At 52.2% G+C, this 25255-nt stretch overlaps 4 protein-coding genes across 4 annotated transcripts; 2 read left to right on the forward strand and 2 right to left on the reverse strand.

Moving 5' to 3' along the window:
- Positions 1–2122: 2122 nt before the first annotated feature.
- Positions 2123–6392, reverse strand: COCSUDRAFT_63643 (HI0933-like protein; the record flags this gene model as incomplete). The annotated part of the gene is made up of 10 exons (XM_005647777.1): positions 2123–2317; positions 2753–3006; positions 3622–3807; positions 4087–4237; positions 4621–4676; positions 5042–5211; positions 5439–5549; positions 5767–5831; positions 6026–6136; positions 6363–6392. 10 exons carry the CDS (start codon positions 6390–6392, stop codon positions 2123–2125), a joined length of 1329 nt encoding a protein of 442 aa, XP_005647834.1.
- A 600-nt stretch (positions 6393–6992) lies between these two features.
- On the forward strand, positions 6993–8844 carry COCSUDRAFT_36727 (peptidase C12, ubiquitin carboxyl-terminal hydrolase 1; the record flags this gene model as incomplete). The annotated part of the gene is made up of 7 exons (XM_005647778.1): positions 6993–7109; positions 7227–7314; positions 7458–7592; positions 7781–7899; positions 8239–8327; positions 8504–8576; positions 8755–8844. The coding sequence occupies 7 exons, from the start codon at positions 6993–6995 to the stop codon at positions 8842–8844; spliced, it is 711 nt and encodes a 236-aa protein (XP_005647835.1).
- Positions 8845–11890: 3046 nt separating this feature from the next.
- On the forward strand, positions 11891–13501 carry COCSUDRAFT_63645 (hypothetical protein; the record flags this gene model as incomplete). The annotated part of the gene is made up of 5 exons (XM_005647779.1): positions 11891–11908; positions 12054–12305; positions 12398–12580; positions 12864–13031; positions 13343–13501. The coding sequence occupies 5 exons, from the start codon at positions 11891–11893 to the stop codon at positions 13499–13501; spliced, it is 780 nt and encodes a 259-aa protein (XP_005647836.1).
- A 758-nt stretch (positions 13502–14259) lies between these two features.
- On the reverse strand, positions 14260–24152 carry COCSUDRAFT_36728 (P-loop containing nucleoside triphosphate hydrolase protein; the record flags this gene model as incomplete). The annotated part of the gene is made up of 10 exons (XM_005647780.1): positions 14260–14334; positions 14733–14967; positions 15403–15523; positions 16118–16379; positions 16752–16855; positions 17290–17476; positions 17744–17805; positions 18049–18160; positions 18532–18762; positions 24129–24152. 10 exons carry the CDS (start codon positions 24150–24152, stop codon positions 14260–14262), a joined length of 1413 nt encoding a protein of 470 aa, XP_005647837.1.
- Positions 24153–25255: the final 1103 nt, after the last annotated feature.

Genomic DNA, 25255 nt, shown 5'->3' on the forward strand with positions numbered 1-25255 from the left:
TGCAAGCCGCGGCAAGAGGCCCGGGATGTTAAGGAAAAGGGCCTCCAAGAATTGGGGAAGAATGACCAACGGCATGTAGTAAACGTCTCTCTTCAACCACATGTAGTACAGGCTTGCGACCTGAATCGCGCAGGGAATGCACTGCAGCAATGTGCTGAGGAGCACTATGTTCACCTGCACATACCACAGAGAACTAAAAAAATATAAATGATCACATACAGATGTCAAGTACGGTAGCTGCCACTGAATCACACAGTCAACCCAGATCGATACAGGCCGCATCGCCTCGCGAAGAGGTAATGGAGCTGTTCAAGATGTCCTCACCAGGAGCCTGGTGTCATGATGTATCCACTTGCGGGCGCCCTTGGGGCTTTTCACCGCAAGGAAGTTGACTGCGTTCTCAGCATCCTGCACCTTCTTATCGGCCCTGTAGCTCTTGCATGCGAATACAGACAGCACGATGTTCATGCATGCGAATATCGCCAAGATGCCTGCTCGACCCTGTTGCACCACGTGCACCCCTCATTCAATCACCGCAAATGCAGCCGGCTTCCACACTTTGCTGGAATGGGATTAGGTCACGGGATAGCAAACTGCAGCTGCCTACAGACTGATCGCACGACACCATATATGCTGCAGTTGACACAGCTCCATCTGGATGCGCACCCAGAATGTGGCTAGCGAAAGGCGTTTCCCCAGCTGGTTTGCTGATTGGTCATCAATTTGATACGTCTTGGTGAAGGCTATGGGTGCTACGACGAGGGCTAAGACCCCAGTGAGTGCTGGAAGGATGTGGCAAAGCCATGCTATAACCCTTGGGTGTGGTGGTCGTTGCTCTTTTTGAACCTTCAGCCTGCATCAACATGAGCAGCACTTAAGCCTTTTGCATGCAAATGAATTAGATGGAGAGCGGATGGGGTCACGAACATTCAGCAAGGAATGAGCAAAAGCTGCAGATGGGGCAAGCATAAAAACCAACTGAAGCGCTCGATGCCTCAATAATAGTAGTGCTCACCACATGGCCAGGGCAAGAAACAGTACAACTATGCTGGCGCCATAGCCCACACTTTCCAGAGTCTGGAAGATAATGTAGAGCTCACGCCTTGGGTGCACAAGGTAGGCAGCCGAACATGCGTACGCAATTCCTCGCACTGCAAAGGAATGAAAATTCAGCTTAAACACAAATCATATAGCCTAATCCGTTTCTTAGTATCCAGGAAGCACAGTCCTGTAAGTATCTCTAAAGATATTGTAATCAGGAATCAAACATCACACGGCAGAGGAGGCAGGCGACTTACGTACGGAACCGAAGGCGAGGATGGCGAATAGCTTAAACTTTGACAACAGGAGATTAGTCACGGTAAGAATGGCAAAGAGAAAAAAGAGAGCAGAGACCACAGCTGCTGCTTCACGGCTGTGTCCGACAGTGTCGGGCTGCATCGGGTCACACTATGAGAAGGGGTGTCGCTATTTGCTGATTAACATCTTAGACTCGTCTCAGGCCTTGTGAAGTCGGTCTTGACATCTTGTGCTTGCGATTCAGATATCTCTTACGCATGCTCTGCGACTGCAAATGGAGACAGCCACGTTTGAATACAATTGTGTGCATCTGTGACTAATATCCCGCCAAATTAAAGCATCTTCCCATTGGCATGGTGCTGGCTCCCCAATTGGAGTCCCCAGGGTGGAGAGAGAGAATATGGGAGTCCCAATACCACCATTGGGAATCCAACACCAGGAGATTCGAACCCTTGTGCTGCATACGCATAGGATATGGTAGTAAACGTTCAGTAAAAAATGGCGAGTCCACGAGTTAACTACGCTGAAAGCACTTTACATGACATGACTGTACAGTGCTGGCGTCGCAAGTAAAATCCGCATGCAACACATGCAATTGCGCATGCGGATGTGACAGTGACTAGTGTACACCAAAAGCTCATACTATCAGACTGATAGCCGACAATAGCGTATGGCAAGTTTCAGAACTGCTGCAAATCCCATTGAATTTCCCAGTAGCTGTTCACAAATCCTACAGCGCCCCTAGATTCCGGCAGACTGAAAAGTGCATGAGAATGTCTCAACGAAAGCCAGAATACCGGCGCAGGCATGCATGCATGCAGCGTTATTGGTCCACGCTGCGCACTGCATGCATGCCAGCCAGGCGTCCAGTCAGCCATGCCCAGTAGAAATTGAAGCCCCCGATACGCCCAAAGACGTCCAGGATCTCTCCGCAGAGATGCACCCCCGGCAGCACGCGGCTCTCCATCGTGCTGCAGTCCACCTCTGACAAGGGGATGCCCCCTCCTGTAACTTCTGCCTGCAAGCCCCCACACCACCATGCTCAAGAACAGGTCCATGATAGAGATGCAGCCATGGGGTGTAATTCTACGAGTTTGCCTGTGACATGTACTGATGTGAATGCGCAAGCATAATGCCGGCGGCTTCTAAAGTTTCTGCACAAGCTTAGCCACGACACTGAACAGCAGGATAGCAAAGTCACCAACGCCCTGCAGGAAGCCTGTCAACATTTGCACATCCACATGCACATGCAGACCCATGTGCAAATCTTGAGAAGATCCTGCCAAGAACACTCAGCCTGCCCCGCCAAGCAATCCTTGAACCCACATGTCGCACAGCTGCATGTCACTGTACACTTTTCTGTGCCTTGACAAGATAAAATATGGCCCTGCAATGGGCTCTCTAAAGAGATCTGTGGTTGTCTAAGAAGATCTCTCCAGCCGCACCCGCTCACCTTGGCATACCCCTCATGTCCGTCATAGTCCAACGGGTATTCGGTCAAACTCTCCAGCAGAGCAGCGCGCTCTGTTTTGCGCAGCTCTGCGACTCGCCGGTCCGAGACGCCGGCCTCGGCGCATAAAGCCTCGGCGAGCCGCTGCGGCACGCCATGTTTGCGCAGGAGGGAGGGAACGCTGGAGGAGCCCGGCCCGGCCGCCAGGCGGGCGTCCCAGTCAGCGCGGCTGTCGCCCAGCCAATTCGCGCTCAGCCCTGCGGCACATGCAGCTGTGTTGTCAGATATGAGAATACGCCTAATCTTGTATGTGAGATGAAACCAGCTTGCACTCTGTAATGGGCCAAGGCTGGGATTCCAGGAGACCTCCGGAAGGATCCCTTGCAAAGCCAAATACGCTTGTGGACATGCACAAAAGTCCAAAATGGCATGGGTGCAGAAAGGCTGCTTGGGTGCGGCAATGACATTACATTTTGCACAGTCCTTTCTGATGACTTGAATGAGCAGTACTGACTAATTCATTCGCATGCCCCATATAAGGCGACCAGAGAAGACAGCCTCCACCAAAAAGGGGGAGGATTAAATCGTCAACCCCTATCACAGAGCAGGGAACCAACTTATCGTTACATGGTTCGGCCTTGGAGTCCTGTGGACCTTTTGACGCGGCGATGACAGACGCTGCTCTCGTTCGTTTATATAGGGCATGCAAGACTGACCAAAAAGGGCATGCGAGAAAGTACTATTGTACAAATTCTGACACAGCAATTTGCCAGCAACAACAGCTTATTGCAATGTGTAGGACCCAGCTCAAAAGGTCAACGACTTGACACAATCATGATCCACACACGAGCTAAGAGTGTAAAATGCCTCACTTGGCAGTGGCGTGCCGCGTTCAAGCGCCCGGGTGACGGAGTGTGAGAGGTCGAGGACGCTGGGTCCGCTGTAGCCGCGGTGCGTGAACAGGAATGCGCTGCGCTGCGCTCGCTGCCCCTTCTTCTTCCCCTTGGCGGCCGCGGCGGCCGCCGAGCACTGCAGATCCACATCGTACAGCGACAGGCCTGCATTACAGTAGGTCATGAATAAATTTGCAGCTCTCTTTTTCAGAGCAGAAATATAGTAACAGTGAAGATGACGGTGTTATTGATTTTACTGTCAAGGACCCAGAAACATCTGACATTACAAGAAATGTGGAGCTGGAGTGCTTGCCATTTTTTATAGAGACATAACTACCTCCATGAGCCTCTGCTCTTAGGGCTGCAAGCTGTGCACTTGCATGGAAAAGAACAAGAGGGCATGTGAACGGCGGGGGTGAGTCAGTCGTGGTGTGGTGCAGGCACCTGCCAGCTGGCTGCCGGCGGGATGGCGCCCCTTGAGCGGAGTCAACGCTGGGTAGACAGGCTTCAGCGAGTGGCCGAGCGCCCCGACTATGCGGTGCCCCGTGCCGTCTGTGCCCATCTTTGGAAAGCTCAGCCCGCCCGTCGCCACCACCTGCAAAGATCCGCTCTTTACGAACAAGCATGCAATTGTGGAAAGTTTCCTTATTCTTGACGATGTTCACTGTCCTAAGAGGCAGCGGCACTTGGTGTCTCAGGTTCACTCTTTCACCATATACATTTCTCATTACGTGTGCCGAATTGCATGCAATAGAGGGGCGACGTAGACCTGCCCATAAGAAGATCAAGAAGGATCTGCTAACAGCAAATCCATGCCACCCCTTTACTGCAAGCAAGATTGCCCTGCCTCATGGAGGCCAAGAGCTTTGCAGCATTCAGCAGAGACCATGGTATTGAGACCATGGTCCAAACAGATAAAGTGACATTGTTGAGGTGTCATTAACAGAATGTGCAGTGGCAGAGAGCGGTGAACCTTACGATGCTGTCGGCGTCGTGGTGTGAGCCGTCCGCGAGCGAGCAGCGCCAGCCGCCACCTGCGCCATCAGCCCACACATCTACGCACTCCTGCGCAAATTGTTCCCATCGCAAAGTTTGAGAAATCAGATTGCATCAATACCAGTCACAGGAGCGTTCATCGCAGGAGAACACACCAACGCAATGACAACAGCTGGGCCATGCAATCCATGCAATCCCCCCACGACAACTGCCCTTATGCCTTCAATTTATAGCAAATTTTGAGCCTTGCAAGAGGGTGGTAGGCTGTGCACTGAGAGTGCAGCCCATATAAAATTCTTTGTCTATTCCACGCTGGCAACCGTGGCATACATGATGGCCCTGGGCCCTGGTGACTGGACATATGGTACCGCATGCAGGCAGGATCGCTAGAAACGTTGTTTACCAGGTTGCCTGCTCAGGCCTTCCACGCTGGCCTTGCACAGGATGCGCACTCCTCGGCTGGTGCAGGCCGCAACCAGCCGGTCCCGGACCTCCCTCGAAGAGTTTGAGGCCGGAAAGTATTTCATGTTCTCCTGCTCTGTCGCCAGCGCCAGCCCTATGTTATCCTCCAGCCTGTTTCACAAATTTCAGATGCAGCTCAACTCTTCTGCTCTGCTGGCATGCTTTGCTTTGTGACAAGTACAAGCCTGTTATATATACAGGACCCGCACTTGCCTATGTGTGCACGAGGGAAGAAATGGGATATGGACATCAAGCCTGTGCAGGGGCATTAACTTGCCAAAAAGATGGCATTTAGCGGCTAATGGAACTTTTCAGGTGACCATTATGGGGAAAAGCACCAGTGCTTGCAGTCTTCCAGGGACCAGGAGGCGAAGATGGCGCGCAGGGCTGAGGGGCTGGACTCCGTGACAAAGTCCCTCTGCACGTCCACCTCCATGGGCAGCACATTGCTGCACAGCAGGCGCCATGGGGATCAACAAGGGAATACTGAAAACTTACATTGTCCCGAGGCAGGGCAGTAGACTTATCGTGGATAGTTTTATCAGGGAGATCTGAGATGAGATCAAGCATGCGAGGTGCTGAAGATGTAAGACAGGAGCATGCCAAGTAAAAGGTAGGAAGAGTGATGCAGTGCTGCAATGGCAAGCATGACAGGGGCTGGCTCACCATCGGGCTCCGCCAGAGATGAGGATCTTCTTGCCAGCCTCCCGGGTTCGCTCAAGCACGGTGACCTGGCACAGCAGCCAACAGCTGGCATCAAGGGACCGGAGCTTTGCATTGTCCACTCGAGCAGAAAGGTGTGGTGTCAAGACCCTGAGAAACTTTGCAATGATTGCCATAGGAGCAGCAGGACTGAAGCATTCCACAGTGCTCTGAGCTAGCCATTGATGGTGCTCAGGTGGCTCTTGCTCTGTGATGTCCTCACCTCTGCTCCTTGCAGGGCTGCAAAGTATGCTGCTGTCAGCCCGGCTGCACCTCCGCCAGTGATGATGACTGATGGAGCAGCCTGGCAGACAGTGCTGAAGGGCCTATGCCGCTGCGGTGCATTGAAGGATGGATCACACTTCCTGGCACCGAATTCTTAAGGGCACATCATTGCTGCTTGGCATACACACTGCACAAATGACGAAGGAAAGCTGGGACCTCGTACCCGTGCGATCTGCAGCTTGATCTGCAGATTTCCTGCTCGCAATAGACGTGCCCTCGTCGCGCCGCCATCCAATCTAATCAATCTCATTATCATGTCGAGAGCGAAGGCTCACCATATCTAGCTCAGAGTCCCATACAACCATGCTGGCTGACCCATGACAATGAGAAAACACGGCATACGCTAGAGCTCGACAGCAAGAAAACAACACAATTCGCAGTGCTCATACACCTTCCAATGAAATCTATTGACACTATTCGGAAGACCTCAGATCTAAACGATTGACAAGAAACTCATGTGAACACCACGTGAGGCGTGCTGCTAGCAGGTGCGACCTTCCCAACTCCTTGAACTCCACCCTCAATCTCCACCCCAAAATTTTTAATTAACATGTTGTGGTAAAAAAGCTTTCTACAGGTCTTATAAATTGTGAAGACACGAGCTTGCAAGACCGGAAGGTGCTGATCGATCCCACCCATCCTTCCGTCACATTCGTGCTCAGGTGTTGTCTGTCCTGTCAATCTAACTGTGCAGAAAAAGTGTAAACTTCTGCCGAGCATCCTATCCCGGTTCTCTGTCAGAGCACTTTGCCGAACGACAGATGATGACTCTTTCTCTCCACCAGAGTACCTGAAGTGAGTGGTCTCAATATTGCATATAGAATTTTATTTATCCACACTTGTTATTAAATATGACATTCTGTGTCCGCGTTGATTTGCAGGAGAATCTTGCAGATCACCACGTTATGGGGAAGAAGTGGTTGCCTCTGGAGTCCAATCCTGACGTCTTGAATGATTTCACAAACAACCTGGGTCTTGACGTCTCCAAGCATTCCTTTCACGACGTCTATGGGCTTGACGAGGTGCTGCCAAACTTGCACATCTTCACACAAGTCCTGCTTTCCTGCACATGTGCAGGGTGAGCTTTTGTGCAACAAGAGTGTACCATTACTTATCACGAAGTATTGTTACCCTCCCAGGAGCTGTTGGCTATGGTGCCTCAACCTGTTCTCGCACTACTGCTGCTATTTCCCATCACCAAGGAGTCAGAAGCAGCCAAGGAAGCTGGTGCGCCTTAGCCATTCGTCTACAATTACACGAGTCTCTCGACACTGCTAATTTGATGCCATGATTGATAATGCAAATCTTCTCAGGACTTAAATATTTGTGCTGGTTCGAGCACCATGTCAGTTTCTGTGCCTGGCTCGCAGAGGATGCGAGGCTGAAGAAAGAGGGGTATGCAGTGCCTGAGGGCGCGTACTTCATGAAGCAGACAATTGGCAATGCCTGCGGCACAATTGGGGCGCTGCATGCCATTGCCAACACCCAAGACAAAGTCTCCATCAGTGAGGTCCCCTGCTTCACAGCTGTATGCGCCATTGTAATCCTTCGTGTTGCCATCTGCACAATCTCCCTGCCAGTTAAATGTCATGCTCTGCAGTTGATAAGCGTGCAGTGGGGCAGAAGTGCTTGATCAGGTCCTACTAGCAATTAAGGCAAGTAAAAATTCTGCGAATGATGTCCTGACTTGCAGCGGATGGCTCTTTCCTGGAGCGATTTTTGGCAGCGACAGCAGAATTGACGGCCGAGCAGCGGGGCAAATATCTAGAAGAGCCGCCCCCAGGCGCGCCTGATCTGGACGAGGCACACCAGGCGAGTCACAAACCCGTCCTCTGGAATGGAAAACTAATTTGCCCGTTTCTGCAGCGCCAACACTCCTAGTTGCTAGCCTACGCTGCAGTCAGTAATCTGAACACGTTGCTGGGGAATCTGCCACTTTTGGATCGGAGACAATATTCTCCTGCCCTTCAGTGTATCAGCTACCAAGCACTGCTATGTCCCATGGGCCTAATTCTCAGGACGGTTGTGCAGGGTGTCTGGTGGCGTTTGATATTGATTTTGATTTTGAGGATGATGTTTCTGTAAAAGTTGTAAATGGGCGCGTCCTGCTTGGGCCCTGTGGGGATGACATATCTGGCCTGGTGTGCACAGGCAGCAGCGCAGGAGGGAGACACAGCCCCTCCGTCACTGGATGAAGTTGTGGACCTGCACTTTGTGGCCCTGGTGGAAAGTAGTGGCAGGTGAGACCTGTTTTCCCACAGCCTCCGCTCTACTGTGCATGCAAGGTGTCTTAGCGCCTTAGCATGCAGTTGAATCACATCAATATCATGCCAGTCAAAGCTGCTCTCTTAGTACGGTAGCTATGCTTGCGGCTGAAATCATTTTAAAGTGCTGAGATGGCGATGGGTGCATGCAGGCTCTTAGAGCTGGACGGCCGGAAGTCTTTCCCAATCGACCACGGCCCCACATCTTCGGATGACCTGTTGAAGGTAGCTTTTATAAGCCTACTGGCTGTTCTACACAACAATGTGTATGGGCATTGCCCTGCAGATTTCGTCTACACAAATCTGCATTAATTGCTGAGCCTGCCGACAGTTGTAGTGCTCATGCAGTGTGAACCTCATGCATTTTCTCACTGTCTTGGACAACATGTGTCTCCGAATGCAGGATGCGGCAATGGTGGCAAAGGAGTTCATGGACGGCAACAGCAGCATCAGTTTCAACCTGATAGCTTTCGCAGCGACTCCATCGGAATGAGCTGCCTCCTGTGTTTGCAGCCAGCGCACCTTTGTGATTGGCACCTTGAATTATACGTTTCTGATGCATGGCAAGCAGATCCCGAGGATCCTTTCCCTCTTTTAAGCTTCCCCTTCTTGTATACATGTGCCAAAGGGGCTTGGCATTGTAATGTAAAGACGAATGGCCATGCCCTCAATCTCCCTCGCAGCTTCACACAGCTTCACTAGCGCCTTCACGGGCACCTTTCCAATCTAAGATAAAGAGAGGGAATGTATTAAATAGAATCACACCTGCATCTTCGCCTGAACTTGGAAGGCGAGCAACACCTCCTCTATATTCAGCCAGTTGGGGCCGGCTATCAATGGTTTCTATGTGCCAGTTCAATTGTATGGCTGGCATGCACCCATGATCTGCTTTCCGCTGTACCGACGGCAAAACACTTAGAGTGCACGCATGCATGTATGTAATTTGCATGCATGCAGCCTCACAAGTACCAAATGTAACCCAAAAATCATCTAGGACATTTCGAGAACCCTCCTGTGATAATGCTGAGACTTATTTCATCGTCCTCGGGTTCCTCGAAAATCTGCAGTCGAGAGAGGCAAGTGAACCTGAAGCGCCCAGTCTCACAGTCTAAAGTCTGCAACGACAGTCAACAATGGCTTCTTAGAAAAAGGTTCATCAAGGGGGACATGGTAAGAACAGATTTAAGGCCTGCAGATAGTAAGGATTGAGCAGAGGCATTTATTAGATCACCTTGTTCAGCTTGCGCTCGTAAGCCTCAGTTGAGAGCCACACGGCAGGATCCCCTCACGGAGCTCTGCTCCAAAAATCCTCAGTATGTGCCGGCAATTTGTGCTGTGGGAGAGACATGTCTGACATTTCTGATCCTTCACCCACCCCCAATCTTCAAAAAAAAGTATCACCAGCCCGCACGACATGAAACCTGTGTCCTCTGCTGTCTTGCACCACTTCAAGCTTGTCAGCTGCTAGGTCTGGGACTTGAGCCTCCTGTAACTTCTTCTGCAGTGCTTCTGGGCCGCCAATTGCTTGAAGGAGGGCCTCTGCACATGTGCAGAGTGTTTTTTGGCCCCCAAAGAGGTTTGCTGGCGAGCAGTTGGCAGAGTCTGCCGGTTCATAGAGGCTGCCATTATTTGCTGGGTCTGGGCAGGATGGGATTCTGCAGAAGCTGACCAGGTGATATTCAGCCCCACGAAGCGCAGTGCGAGGAAGCCATATTGCAGGACTTTCAAGGAACTGGTCTCCAGATCATATTGGGGAGTCACGAAGTGAGCCTCCCTACTGTCCTGGCTTTTGCTGAGTAGAATGCAGTCCTCTCTGTTGCTGAATATTGAGCTGAGACATGCGGTCATAGGCTGATAGCTGGTATCCTTGAAGTACTGGCCCTGATCGTCGTCTGATCTGTCCAACTCTTCCTCACGCGCTGCTACGGTTGGCTGGGTGTCTGGCGGCTGAAACTCATTCTCAATATCTAGAACAGAAGACTGATACGTGTAAGCCGTCCTCTGGCGCTTTTGGCCGGCAGGCCTCTGGAAATACTGGGGATGTATAATTTACATGCTGTTTCGGTGGTGCCGTACGATGCAATAAGTGCGAATACCAGCGGTATACCTCAGGAAATGAATGCAATGTCGTGCCGTGTTGTTACAAATTGGGCTTGCAAAACTTTGAGCACGGAGGTCCGATGTACGGTGTTTGCACCTCTTCCGGGAACTCCCGTAGTCCCTTCCACGGGAGGTTACGGAGGTGACGGGAGGGTTACTCGACGGCATCGACTAGATAGACGGAAGGAGCGTCAGCTTCCCAATCAACGGGGCCTTTGCGCATTACCGTTGAACGATAACTCTAGTTTTACTTGTAGTTATTTCAAGTGTGTACGGTCTTCTCAAACTGCCATAACATTTTCTGTGGTCACGTACGGGGAAGGATGTGGAAACTTCATGGGTGTGAGGACGGACGGAGAAAGTTCAAGGACCTAATCGAAGATGGCCGGAGGATAAGGCTGTACAGTAAGGCCCGAGATGGATATCTATACGCCGGTGAAGACCTTTCAGTCCAGCAGGTGGGACCCAGTTGAATAGATTTCCGTACACTCGCGATGGTTTGGCAGTTGCGCCTGAAGCTGTTACCCACTGCAACCCAACGTTGCATTTTACAGCATTTTTTCTTTCAGGTGCACGAGAAGGTTGACGATGAAAGCAGAGAACGCACAGTCTGGGAAGTGCAGCACGCCTTCTTTGAGGGACAAGACTGCATCGCCCTCAAATCTTGCACTTACAAGACCTATCTATCTGCGACCAGTCAGTCCTTTGGCAGCAACAGGTAAGCATTCAGGCATCTACGAGTTCCAAATTGTGTACCTTCTCACCATTCCTAGCTGACACTCTCTGCCAATGCCATCGTTAGATGTTCCCGTAGTACTAGCAATTAGAGCGCCCCGTACAAATCCTCGTACACATGCTGCAGGAGTATTAACCAGGTGAAGCAGGCTGATTGCCTCCTGGCCACCAGAGATCAGCTGTGGGTTCCACACCTCCTGTCAGGCAGCCCCATCGTCAGCATCCGTCTCAAAGGGAGCGCCTGCTGTCTTAAGGGGGAACTTATGGCAAAGAGCGAAACAGAAGGGGTCTTGGGCTTCGGTCGTGCCTGGCAGGACTGCATCACAACGAGGACTGCCCCTCAAGAGAGGCATCTCCCCTACATGCAATGGGACATCCTCCCTTTGGGTGAAGGAGACAAGGTGCATACTCCTGAGTGCCCCAAACTGATTTCGCTAGAGATATCACAACATCTTCCGGACGCCTTCCTTCCTGCAAATCAATCCATTTCTCTGGCTCGTCTGCAGCGTGCACCAGGCTTGCTGCAACATGTTGGCTCAATACAGGCTTCAAGCAAGGTGCTGCAAATGCCGGTTCATTTACCTGGCTTGCATGCGTCTTGCTCCAGTCTTGCCGCATGGAATTGCTCGATGCAAGCTTGCAGCAGATTGTGCTCACTCATTCAGCTTGGCCCCGGCTGGCGAGGGGCAACTATTTTGAGCACCATGCCCACGGATGACTGGGTCTTAAGAGTGCTTGCTTGTATCTGGCGAGTCCAACTAGGCATAGGACCGTGGCAGCCTCCAAGTGCAGCTTGTCTGCAGGACGTACCTTGCCTTTTGGCAGGAAAAGCATGTAATGATAAACCGGCTTGTGTGGGTGGTGCAGTTCAAAGAGGTCAGGCCAGTTAGCGCACCTTATCTGGGCGGCAAGAAAGACATGCACTACTGGGACAATCTGAGTGCCAGGGCCTGCCGCTTGGGTCAGCTGGTGATTCAGTCCGGTGATTCATCAGACTGGGAATTTTTGGCCACTCCCCCACAGATGCTGGACAAAAGTGGCGATTTGAAGCTGGGCAAGATTGGCAGGACTGTCACCTCACTGGAGGACCTCAGCTACTGGAGAGAGTACAGTTATGAGGTGCGTCTATACTGCTGCACATTTTCTTAAGCGCATCTGGACAGCTGCTTGTCAAAAAGCATCCTGAAAGATCTGTGTTCTGTCCTGCACAGATCACAGCGGGTGCATCGGCGCCTGATTTGTCCCTGGATGCCAAAGCGGCAAGCCAGGAAGCACAGGGCTTTGTGCTGAAAAGCCTCGACTGGCAGACGCTGGATTGGAGTCCCAGCACACCCCTCGAACACTACTCGGAAGACCTGTGCAAACTGCTCAAGGAGCACTGTCCCTACTGGCAGGTAATCACCCCATGCTAGCAGCTGTTCAAAGCTTTTGAATCTGGAATACCCATGTGGTAGAGATTCAAGGTGGGCAGGCATGGGTCTGGAGGGTGTTGGGCTCTGATCGCTGTTACTTCAGCTTCGCACAGTGCTAAGAGGGGCTCTGTAGACAATTGCATTGCAGCCCAATAGCTGCAGCTAGCACGCTGCTTTCAAAATCAAATGCAGCTCATGATATCTTAGATTAAAGGCACAAGCACCAAAGTCATTGACCTGACACGGTTGTCTGTTGCAATTGCAGGGAGACGGGCCCCATGCGATGACTAAAGCGCGCATGGGAGTTGTGGCGGGAATAATCACAGCGACAGGCGGGTGCATGTTTACCGGGGGCCGGGCCACACTTCAGGCAGCTGGGAAGCTGAAGCTGAACGGTCATGGGGTGCCCATTGACGCGCATGCCGGCTGGAGCGTGCAGCATGCATCTGCAGCCCACCGCAACCTAAGAGACAACAAGACACAGGCACGCCGTCTTGCTCTTGCAAAGCCTCTGAAGACTTGGCAGTAGAATGCAGTGGTCATCAAGCCTGCTGGCCAGTGTCGGGCCCCTTTATTGACTTGAGCCCCCAGAGACTTATCATTGGATTACTCGCTTCATATAATTCCCCACAACACTTCTGGACCAGCACTCCTTTTAAGCTCCCAGAATTGGAGCCACAATTCAACATGTTTGCCAGACAAACTCCTGACACTTTTAGGCCGACGACCCATGCTGTGATGCAGGTAGTGGCGTATGCAGTCAAGGAGATTGACTGGAGCATGCCAGCGCACCCCAAAATCAGCTCCAAGTTTGTGTGCAGTCCACCTCAGCAGGCCGACAAGAAGAGCATGATCCCCTCAGTCTGGGGGGTCCCGGAACGCCACAGCTGCAAATGCTGCTGAAAGGGGCGATGTTTACAAGAGTTTATGTAATGTATTTAAGGATGAGAAGGTGTCTTTTTAAGCTGTCATTGGGCTATCTTTTCATAGACAGCCCAAGTAACATGCATTCCATTTCTTCAAAATGTATCATGTACTCGTGGCTGCTTTGCCAGACCAGGCCCAGTTGGTTGTGATAATTCATTTTCAAATATTATGTCTCGGTGAGCAGGTCCTGATTCAATAATGACTGGCAGAGGGCTTCCAGCTGCCTCAAGCAGCTGCATTACAGTAAGAAGATGCAACAGCAGGGTGGCTTGAATGCTATCGAGTTTTTTTTTCACTGTATATGTATGGTCAAGGTTGTTGTTGTTGCGTGTGTTCACATCTTATATGTACATTTGATGTTTTTTTTACTCGAGGTTCTGAGCCTTTCATCTTTTTGTACTGTATGACACAATGATGAGAGACTTCACGAGATATCGATCAAAGTTTCTGAGGGTGGTTGCTTGCTCCAGACATTCGAATGTCTTTGAAGCACCGCGATGAAACAAGCAAAGCTTTGGTATAAGGAACAAGTCAGAGATAGTTGTAATTCCAAGATTTCTTCGAAAATAGACAGCTCTATTTCCCAGAAATTTTGAAGTGTGGTGGGAAGAAATAATCTTCCCTTTCAGATCTACCAAATTATTATCAAGTGCTCAACCACATTGTGGACACACGATCAGTGCCAATTATCAGTTCAAGCGCCTATCCGGGCTATGCACTCCATGCTTGCAGCCTCATAGGTGTGATGCCGCCACAGCCAAGCTTGCATCCATCTCAGGCAGTCCAGCCAGCAGCTCAAATGGTGCCACCTGAAACCCATCACAAGCAGCGTCACCCACTTGCAAGCATCCGCCAGTCCAATGCTATTATCCAAGAAGCTGCAAGAGCCTGTCCCAAGTAGAGGACAGCAGCAGCTGCTCTAATACAGTGGAGCTCCTCCCCAGCCTTCATATCCACAACTCTGTCATCCTGCCAGTATTTCTGCATCCTTGCCAGAAATGTGTGAGTCCATCATAGCCCTTACCTGCATCTACCAGCCTTCACTGCAGCTTTTCTGCAGACTCACCTTGCCTCTGGCAGGAAAATCGTGGATTAGAAAAGCGAGAAATGTGAATGCCCCAGAGAGAGAGAGAGAGTCCAAAGTCGTGCAGAAAAATTACATATTCTGTGGTGTGTCAATCAGTCAGGATGAGTAATCGATTAGTACCTGGTTGAGGCCGTCCTGCCAGGAGATCTGGACGGCGTAGTTGCCCAGCGGCTGCACGGAAGCCGGCGCCACGTCATCCGCCACGTCAGCATCGTTCAGAATCTTCTCCCCCGTCCACTCGTTGATGCTCTTCGCGCTCGTGTCGTTGCGCCTGACCACTGCCGGATGCAGGTAGAACTCTGGGCGGCCGCTGTCCGGCAGGCTCACAACAAACGCCCTCAGGTCCTCGTCGTACCTGCACGTAGTAGGAACAGAGCAGGTCAATCCCACACCAGGGACTTTAGGCAAGACAGGAGGTAGGATGCCTATATGCTTTGCCTGGTGATGCACACATGCAAGGCTGGTTGCAACCTCCCCACAGCCTCAGAGCGACAGCCTCAAAGACTTTCAGTTGCCTAGCAAACCTCAAGGTTTTAGATGAAAGTCAGTCCATGAGGCCGGCAAGCTGATCAGCGTAGCAACATATGCCAAGCTGCTCCCGTGGTGCTGTGATGTGGGGGCCATGTGGCTAAGACTGTCAGCGCTACTGTTGCACCATCAACACCTGGCAAGACGCCAAGCACTAAAGTGATGGCATTTGCTCGCCGATTGACACCAACTGACCAAAATGAGGGCGTGTTTGAGGGGCAAGACATAGATTTCTTTGCGGTCGCAATCTGCAGGCAGTCACCTGACGGCGTTGCGTTGGGCGCGCTGCAGCTTGGCGACCTCGCGCACCACAATGGCGCCCAACTCCATGAACGACTCCGCAGGCACTGACGCAGGATCTGACACCACCAACGGCCGCCCACCTGCGCAGGAGCGTTCCCTTGTCTGTCAGTCCAGTTTAAAAAGTGAATGCACCACTCCATTGACAACGATTACGCTGGGGAGCTCTGCAGGGGCATCTGCACCCGGGCAATCTGTGCAGCCTCCCAAATCAATCAGGCCCTCTATCATCTGTGCAGCTGCGCATCAGCAATCTGCACCCCATTGATCAGCACCAGCAGCTTCCCTCAAACCATGTTATGGCACATTCCTTGCCAGAAGTGCTTGTAATGTGCGCCAAACACTGCTAGCCATATTTGAAAGTCGCATAGAGCATGCCTTTCTTGCTGGTTTCGTGCAGAAGTCTCAGGTGTGCACCAGAAGAAGGGGGATGAATTGAAACTAAAGCTGTTAGGGTCAGGACCAGGCAAACGGTTATGCCCTTTGAAAGGGGGGGTATAGGAGGCTTTGTCTCGCACCGTCGCCGGCGGCAGAGAGCTCTGGAAGGATGGGGAATCGGACAAGGTAGGGGACATTGGAAAAGAATTTCAGGCTCACAATGAGGCTGGAATCTGCCCCAATCGTCCCAACCCTGCATTCACCCGGTAAGGGTGATTCAGTAGGGGTCTGTAACGCACCGTCGCCGGCGGCAGAGAGCTCCGGGAGGATTGGGAAGTGAACGAGGTGCGGGATGCCGAAGTCCGCTTTTATCCGGTCCCCCGAGCCGGTGCCGAAGGGGTGGTAGCGCGTGCCGTCGTCGCCGTCGAAGAAGGACATGTTTTCGGCGACGGCCGCGCATGGGACGGCCATTCGCGCAAACATGCGGATGCCCTTTGCCACGTCCACGAAGGCCAGCTTCTGGGGCGTTGTCACTATCACTGCCGCAGAAAATTGCACCGTCTGCGAATGCGCCAAATAAATGCGCTCAGTGACGTGCTCATTTCAAGATACTTCCTTTCAGCTAGGGTTAAATCAGCTCAACTCAGCGCAATTCATTTTGACACAGCTGAACTCAGCTTCATGACTCTGAATAAGTTGCTTTCAGTTTGGTTCAGGGCACCTCAGCTCAGCTGAGTTTAACTCACTGTCACAAGAGTTCAAGTCGAACCAGTTGAGCGTACTTCGATATATTTCTTCTCACTTCAATTGCCCCCAAGGGTTGGTTTCAGCGGCAGTAGGCAATCAACACTGGTAAAAGAAATCCTCTGTGCTGAGCAGTTACGCACTGTCACTGCCGCAACTTTGGACGGCAAATTATCTGAGTCAGCACACCTGACAGAGGGTGAGCTGGATGTCTCCAGTGCCGGGAGGAAAGTCCACGACCAAGTAGTCCAGCTTGCCCCAGTTCGCAGACGTCAGTAGCTGCTGGATAACACCTGCGCAGCACGCCACACCGTCGTTACTTTTCCAAAGCTATCTCTGCAACTCTGACATCCATAGCAAGCGCGCCCCCAAAAAGGTCACTCTGCAGAGCATGCCAAGACAACCAGAGGTGCAGCACCATCGTGGCTGCATGCTGCTTGCAAAGCACAAAAGATTTTTTTTCACATGCAGCAGTCCTCTGATTATAATCTTTGCAACCGTGCCAAACACACAGGGCGCAGCATCCTAGACACGAACTGCAAGGCAGGCAATTCCATCGTGCACGGTGCTTTCATGTCAAAGTGCGGAGTAGCGGTTTTGGTGGACTTGAGCTTCTGATGGGATCTCATTGCCTCTTGATAACCTGTGACACCGGGAGCATGCCATGCAGCTCAGATGAGGCTAATTAAGGACAGTGGTCACAATGCAGCGAAAGAAGCAGCCGCACCTGAAACCATGGGACCGCGCATGATGGCACTGCCCTGGCCGGCGAAGCCGAAGGACATCAATTTGACGCCCTCGTACTCGGTGGGGTTGATGGTGCGAGTCTCAGGGTCCATAATTAATACCCTGACCTCCGGGCTGACCATCGTGGGCAGGCTTGGGCCGTACACGTCAGCGTCAAATATGCCCACCTGCGCCCATTACAACATTCTCACAAATCCTTGTCAGGGTTCAACCATGCGTATATCAGGGTTTTGGATAACAGGGGCCCTGCGCCAGCACTGTCTTCAAGCATACCTGCTTTGAATGTTTTGTAATAGAATGCACCGCCTAGAGGCCAAGCTCGTGCCTCAGGGTCCAGTGCATCAATCCATACTGTGATCTGGTGTAAGCGGATCTTGGATTGCTTAAGAGCCGACATTTTGTATTGAATGGGGTCTAGTAAGAGTAGTGCCCACCTTGGCGCCCATCTGCGCGAGGGTGTACGCCAGGTTCACCGCCACCGTCGACTTCCCCACCCCTGCTCGCACAGCAGGGTCAGGGCTTTAAAAAACCCTCCTGTAAATTGATGAGCAGCCCTCGAGAGACTTATCTGAAGTCTCTCAGTCTAGTCTTAGAAACAGGATATTCCTGTGACAGCCTCACAGGATGCGATGGCAGAGAACACAAGCTGTATGAAGGGGGCGAATTTGCGTAGTGCATCTGAAGGGATGAACTCCTGCAGAGTGAAACCAGGCAATGCCTGTGAGAAGCTGCTGCGCACCTCCCTTGCAGCTGGACACAGCTATGATGTGGGTGACATCCTTTAAGCCTCCCACTCGGCCGTCGTCCGGTGCGAGTGGCCGCTGCGGCTGAGCTGTCATGGTTACGTCAACCTGGACACACCAAGTCCTTGTTTGGAAAGCTGGAGAGCCAGCAAGCTTACTGCAAGCATTGCAAATGGACGATCTTTCCCTCAATGCTGGCCTCTGCCACACGCATCTCCGACCGATCCAAATGGCTTTCAAGCCTCACATAAGCTAGACTCATAATTCTAAACTATTGCTATATGCTTTCCATGGGCCCTGTTCTTGTTGGCTCTGCCAAATCAGGTGTCCCTTCAGATCCTTTCATGTAGCTGCTCACAGGTTCCTGCAAGCCCCCTTCTGCGTTTGTGTAATCGGCGAGCACCTAACACCAAAAAGTGACACCGCAGGCTTTTGCATTGAGTTCTTCAAGTACAGCTACAGTCAGCAAAGCTCCACACCTGTTCCACCCACTCCAGCTGGCCGACATACTGGCGAGCCTTTTGCTCAAACTCGTCCTTGATGGGGCAGGCAGGCGTGGTCAGCTCCAGGGCAAATTGCACCTGCCCAGCCTCGGGGTCAACCGCCAGGTTCTTCACAAACCCGCAGGAGACTATGTCCTGCCCAAAGTCAGGATCGATGATGCGCGCAAGCTCCCGCAGCACCTGCTCCTTGCCGGCCTCTTGGGTCACCTGCGTGCATGTTGCGCGCACATGGTTCACAATGTGCAGACAGAATGGTCGTCTGCTTATGCGCAAAAACACGCTGCTGTGTATAGATAGGACAATCCTGATCTCAAAGATGGCCAGAAGGGCTTGGAACCATCTGATCAGCGATTGAAAGATGCGGGGGCTTTAAGAGGCATGTAGATGGGAAAGTGCTCACTCTGGCAGTTACAGGCTCGGAGGTGCTCACAGCGGCTGAAAGCCTGCTCTCAGCCGACCACTGTGGCCACTCGGCAGCTCCGAAAGACTGCCTGCCGCCCAAAGATCGCTGTGCATGGCTCTCTGAAGCTGCTGAGCTGCCCAGGAATGCTACTGTGCGTCCCACCACAGTAGACCCTTTCTGTGCCCAATGACCTGTGTGTCTGCTGGTCGATCTTTGTGAAAGGAAAGGCCGAGAAGCCGGTAGCAGATGCAGGTCGCACTGCATATGCACCGCCGTTGTGGCTGGCGTCATCGTGGTTTCTGTATCGCAGAGTTTCGCAGTGATGAGCAGCGGCGAGACGACTTTTTATGACGCAACCAGAGATTCAACGATTACGCAATTGGCAGCAGACTGTCTAGTACAACCGATGAATGGTGTGCAGCTCCTATCACGGGACTGCAAACTTGTAACGAAGCTCAAAAAACGATGTGCATCTACACACAAAGAACCAGAGCTTTGAAGAAGTCTTGTTTGGAGATTGAGCACTTTACTTGCCGCAAATATCCATTTGCAAAGTGTCACTTGCGCAAGAGGATCAAGATAGAGCTGGGATGCCAGGAACGCCTCATGGCTGATGTCCGCATGTGCCAGCATGGCGCCGTGCTTCGAGCGAAACGCTGTTGAGCCGTGAAGGCACGTTTTGCACGTGATTTGGATATCTTGTTGCACGCAGACGCACCTTGCCTCTTGGCAGGAACAGGCGTTTGATAATAAAAGTAGAAAGTATTGCAATTTTTGCTGCGTAGGTGATCATACTTTTGCCGGTCCCAAGCTCTCAATATCACTCTTGTATAAAACAAGATGATCGAGCGCACACGGCATTCCTCTGCTTGGTCATGGTCGTGCGTGCAACAGGAAGCAAGGAACCGGGTTAGAGTACACATAAAAGACGCTTGTAGTGTCAGATCTTGCTATAGCTGAGCGTTTGATTTTCCTGGCTCGAAGGGCAGGAACGCCCCCGTACGGACAGGGACGAACTTAAAGCGCAGGAAGAAATGCCTTCACGAATTGAAAATTCCAAATCATTATGCATGCAACCCCGAATTATGCCCACTGATCATCTCAAGGAACCTGAGCATACTGCAGATATCCCCAGGCGAAAGCGAGGACCCAATTATAAGAACCTGTGGCCATTGGCGCTTGGTAAGAACCCATATCAGATAAATTTGCTCGTGCAATAGCATTGAAATAGATTCGTTATGGAGGAACGGCGTGCTTCGAGTCAGCCACGAGTTCACATCAAAGCTTGCTTGATGTTTATTCCTTCCACTGTCACTGTGACACCCAACACAAGGCAACGCATTGCCAGATGCAGAACATGTATAAGGGATCTTAGTTTTTTTTGTGCATGCGCAGCTCCCCTATTCCCTGGGATCGTCATAGCCTTCCGGTGCGAGTGTGCAAATGTTGTACTGCACCCATGCATATTCCATGATTCGACCTGATGGTTTAGGAGGAATGACAGAGAGTAAACCCTCATAGCTCCATCTGCAGGAAGCAGCCAGTGTTGAGGACGCGATTGTTGTTTGGAACAGCAGCCCTTGTTCTGGTGGGGGCTCACCACAGCGCCATGTCCACCAGCATCGAGACTAAATAGCAGGAAGGCTTACCTGGCCATTCATTTCAGCCAGCCGAACGGCAAGAGGCAGCTTGCAGTCTTCTTTGTATCACCCACACATCATTCAAGGCCAGCTTGGATAGCAGAGGAAGATCAGCCCATCTGAGCCAACTGACAGCCCAGAAGACTGGGAGATCAGGTTTAACAAGCAGCAGCGGGGCTCAGCACAACGGCAGACAAAGCTGAGGCCCGGGTGCTTGATAGGCAGACAGGGCTGGGCTTGACCTAGCGCATGTCTGCTGCTGAGGCTGCCAAAGTCCCCAGCAAGCCCCAGGACGGGTGAGGCTCGTCCTGCTGTCCATAAAAATATTCTGCATGGCCTGTACATTCGATCAATTCAAGAATAGGCTTGCAAGCTTGGATATCACAGATGACAGTGCATGGCCCCGAATCGTAGTCAGAGCATAAACTATCCTGCGAGCTTGGTTCCAAGCACACGGCCACTGCTACATGATGAAACACTGGGGAAAGGAGGCCGGGGCAGTGACTTCAAAGCAAGTGTGCAACTGCAGGGAGACAGAGAAAAGTCAGCTGCTGAGCGAGCAGAAGCTTGCTTCGCCCAGGGGCCAGAGGAGCATGGCCAAGGCTTTGTCGCCCGCCATGCTGCGGGTATGCCTCCCTTTGGAATTCAAGATTGTATCTTAGATATTACTGTGCGCCAAGAGAGTTCTGTATCAGGAAGACGTCCTCACAGCAAAGGGATTTGCTCAAATTTGTATTGTGGCAAGCGACGGGGAAGGCAAGGGGTTGGAAAGTGACCTGCTGGCATCAAGGCATCTTGAGCAATCCTCATTGGCCACGCGTGGTATATCGCAATAGCAAACACAATGACACATGCATGACAAACTTTGCATGACTAATGGCTGCAGGCAGCGACAGTGGCGGCGTGCGTGGCGTGGATGGGTGTGTCCTCGGGGCTGATCATGGTCAACAAATACCTGATGTCCACTGACGGCTTCCACTACCCCATGGCCCTCTCCTGCCTCGGGATGCTCTTCTCCTCTGTCGCCTCCTGGTTTGCCTGTAGGGTAGGCCCCCGTCTCACCTGCTGCTGGGCCGCCACTTTCACTCCATATTTCTCTAATGGCTTGATGCTTCAAGGAGAAAGGAAAAGTATGCCCATAACTTGTGCCACCCTTCCCTGCAAATGCATGCTGCCCACTGATCGCAGAGCAACAATGCCAGGCACGAATGTCTAGCCTTGTTGGGGGGCCACTGTATCGATCATCATCCTATGAGATTGTCTCATCCTTTTATATCTGCAACCATGCATCCTGGCTTTTGTCCCTCTGCTGCATCTGCCCTGCACAATGCATGCGCAGCAACGAGCCCGTCATGCCACCACTTTCTGTCGCCCGGCATATTTTGAACTTCAACTTCAAACTTACCTGTTTGCATGCAGGTGATAAGGGTGGTGGAGGTGAACCGCGTGCTGACGTGGCGCTTCTATTTTGCGCGGATTCTGCCGGTCGGTTTCTTCATGGCGCTGACTTTGCACTTTGGCAACATCGTGTACCTCTACCTCACCGTCTCATTCATCCAAATGCTCAAGGTGGGGCCCCTTGTTTTGTGCCACCTCTTGTACTGGCTTTGCTGAAGTGTATAAGGGTGGGGGATCCACAAAAAACCCATATCCATGGTCAAAGTGGGCGTGCATTTTTATCATGAGCGTCAACAAGAGTACTATGTCTCCTCATGCCCTGGCCCATCATCACCATGCTGGCTGCCAGGCATGCACTTCCCATAATTGCGCGGCCCCTTACGCATAAATCCCTTCTGTATTTGCTCTCTTGATGTGAATGTCCTCCTGGCATGCCCGGCTGACTGCTGCGCCCGTCTCAGCCTTCACTGACACCGCCAGACTTTGCAGTCAAGACAACCATAGAAAGACCGCAGCCTCATTTGCAGTCACGGAGAGCACCATCTTGTTGCCTGATTGGATCAGCCTCGTTATCATGAGGATCAATGCGAGAAGCTTTCACAGCTGTTTGTGTCACAGAGGATCACAACTGCATGTGCGCGCAGGCCTTCACGCCGATCATAACCATGCTGGCGCTGTTCGTAGCGCGGCTGGAGGACCCCTCCCAGCGCCTGATAGTGGCTGTTCTGCTGATAGCGCTGGGCACGGCGATGGCGTCCTATGGCGAGGTCAACATGAGCTGGCTGGGCCTCACCTTCATGTTTGCGTCCGAGACCTTTGAGGCCATCCGCCTCGTCATGACCCAGATGCTGCTTGTGGGGCTCAAATTTCACCCCAGTGAGCTCTCTGACTCTGACGCTGCCGAAGTGTGCATGTATTTAGTTGGTCTGTTATGCCCTCGTCCTACTCGTCCATTTGCTGCCAACAGATATAATGTCGAGCACCTTTCGTTGCATACAAAATCTATGTCCTGGCTGATGCAGAAGTGCAGGCCAATGCTTGAGCCTGAAAATGCTCCCTTGCTGATCTCACCACCACCGTCACTCTCTGCATGCATTTCATGTGGATGTGCGGCCAAATGCTTCCGCTCAGTCCATTCGAAGAATCACATGGCTTGGTTGCTGGAAGCGTCTCCCGCATGCTCTTCTGTTCAAGCTTCTTCTCGCGTCCCAATTTTGATTTAACCACTACAAATCCCATGAAATCAGGGCTCTTATGGCTGCTTGGTGCTGCGCAGTTGAGGGGCTGATGTACCTGGCGCCGGCGTGTTCGCTGTGGCTGCTGCTGGGAATAGCGCTGGTCGAATGGCCACGCATGGCAGAGGAAGGCGCGCTGGGGCTCATGGCCGCCAAGCCGCTGCTGTACCTCTCAGCCGCCGCCATGGGCTTTGGAGTCAACTCCCTGGCCTACATCGTGATCCAGCTCGCCTCCTCACTCACCCTCAAGGTGCTCGCGCGTGCCATTCTATATTTGCAATTCTCTTTGCACAGATGCGTGAACCTTTCCGATCGAGGACTGAATTTGCAAGAGCACAAGGCCCTGCCACAATCCTTCACAGAAGATCTAAATTACCAAGGTGTGAAGACCCTTCTATTGTTGAGAAATTGAGAAGAATTGAAAAGAAAACATGCTGGATGTGGATTAATTGGGGGCTCTACAGCACAGTGTCAGGAACAGTTCTGTCAGTCAGAGGTGCTGTCATCCTTTCAAGCTGGTGTGCTCATATTCTTGGTGCGGTGTTTCCTAAGACTTCAGACCTAATGGCACGATTGAGGGCCGTTTATGGAAAGATGCGCCAGGTGTCTTGTAATACCGCACGATCATCCTGGGTAACATGCCTTTTTGTCGAGCTCAGTCTGGACGTTGCATGCTACCGTCGTGAGACCTGCAGTATTGCAAACATCTGGGTTCTAAAAGCCGTCGTTGCTGCACTGTACATCTCCGCATCGGGAGGAGGATTTGATTTAATCTGTATTTGGGGGTACTGCTGCCAGGTGCTGGGCACGGCGAAGAATGCTCTGGTGGTCTGGATGGGCATCATCTTCCTGGCAGAGCTGGTGACACCTCTACAGGTGAGCAACACTTTCTCCCACCTGACCTCGGCCTTGTTCAACCATTGTCAGCCTGCTATAGGGCTGCGTGTCTTAAGGTCGGGGTGCCTTGTAAAATCCCAACTTTGGTGTTGCGTGTTCATGGGTAGCTCTGGCAGCTCCGCCTTTGAGGCAAGCACTGCATTGGCTCAACGATATCGCTGTGGGATTGTCTCTGGAGAAACCACATGGCTGGATCCCTGGGCCATTACGCTGCTTGCTCCATATGCTGCGCTGCCAGGGCTCTATTTCCCAGACTCCCTGACCATTCAATTTTACTTAAGCATGTTCCTGCACACTTTGGTAGTGCACGCTGGGATCTGCAGGGCGTGTCTCTTAGGCGGCATCTTCCAAGCCATGCCTGTCTCTGCGAGTCACCAAACCCGTCCTTCGGAAACCTGAGTCATGGCCGTGAGATCTCACCGGGCCAGGGCCCTTGCACCCACTACTGCTGATGCGCGCTGTACCGCGCAGGGCTTGTCTTTGAAGGTTTACCTTCCATGTTGTGCACATCTCTGCAGGGAATTCCCACTGATGCGCGCTGCGCTGCGCAGAGCTCATCTTCGACTTCCTGTCTAATGTATATTTTTGTAGAGTTTGCTGATGCGCATTGTGCACTGCAGGGCCTGGGCTACGCGGTGAGTCTGGCGGGTTTCTTCTGGTACAACTACATCAAGATGCAGAAGGGGCCGCCCGTGGCCGCCAACCCGACGCCGCCGCGCCGCAGCGACTACACAATTGTGTCCGAGAGGGACCCCGATGCGCAGAAGGGGGAGGTCTGACGCGCCCGATCTGCCTCGCGTGCGGCACGTGATGGCACATGCCGGCAGCTGCTGCCACTACCGCACGGCGCTGTTGAGGTGCAAAGACCAAGGGTGGGCGTAGGACAGGGCTTGCCTGCGTCACGTGATGGCACATGCTGGCAGCTGCCGTGACCGCACGGGTGCTATGCTCGGACCCCTGCTGAGGAGCTGAAGGTATTGGGCTGCATGGGGCATGTGAGGGGACATGCTAGCATGGATTGCAGCAAGAATGGACGTGCTGTCTCAGCCAATAGCGGGCAAATTGGGAGACACCCAAAGTGCAGCAGGCTTCGCCCGTTGACCTTGACATCAGGGTGTTTGCAGCCG

Source organism: Coccomyxa subellipsoidea (assembly GCF_000258705.1).
Source record: "Coccomyxa subellipsoidea C-169, whole genome shotgun sequence".
In the NCBI taxonomy this organism is placed as follows: Eukaryota; Viridiplantae; Chlorophyta; class Trebouxiophyceae; family Coccomyxaceae; genus Coccomyxa; species Coccomyxa subellipsoidea.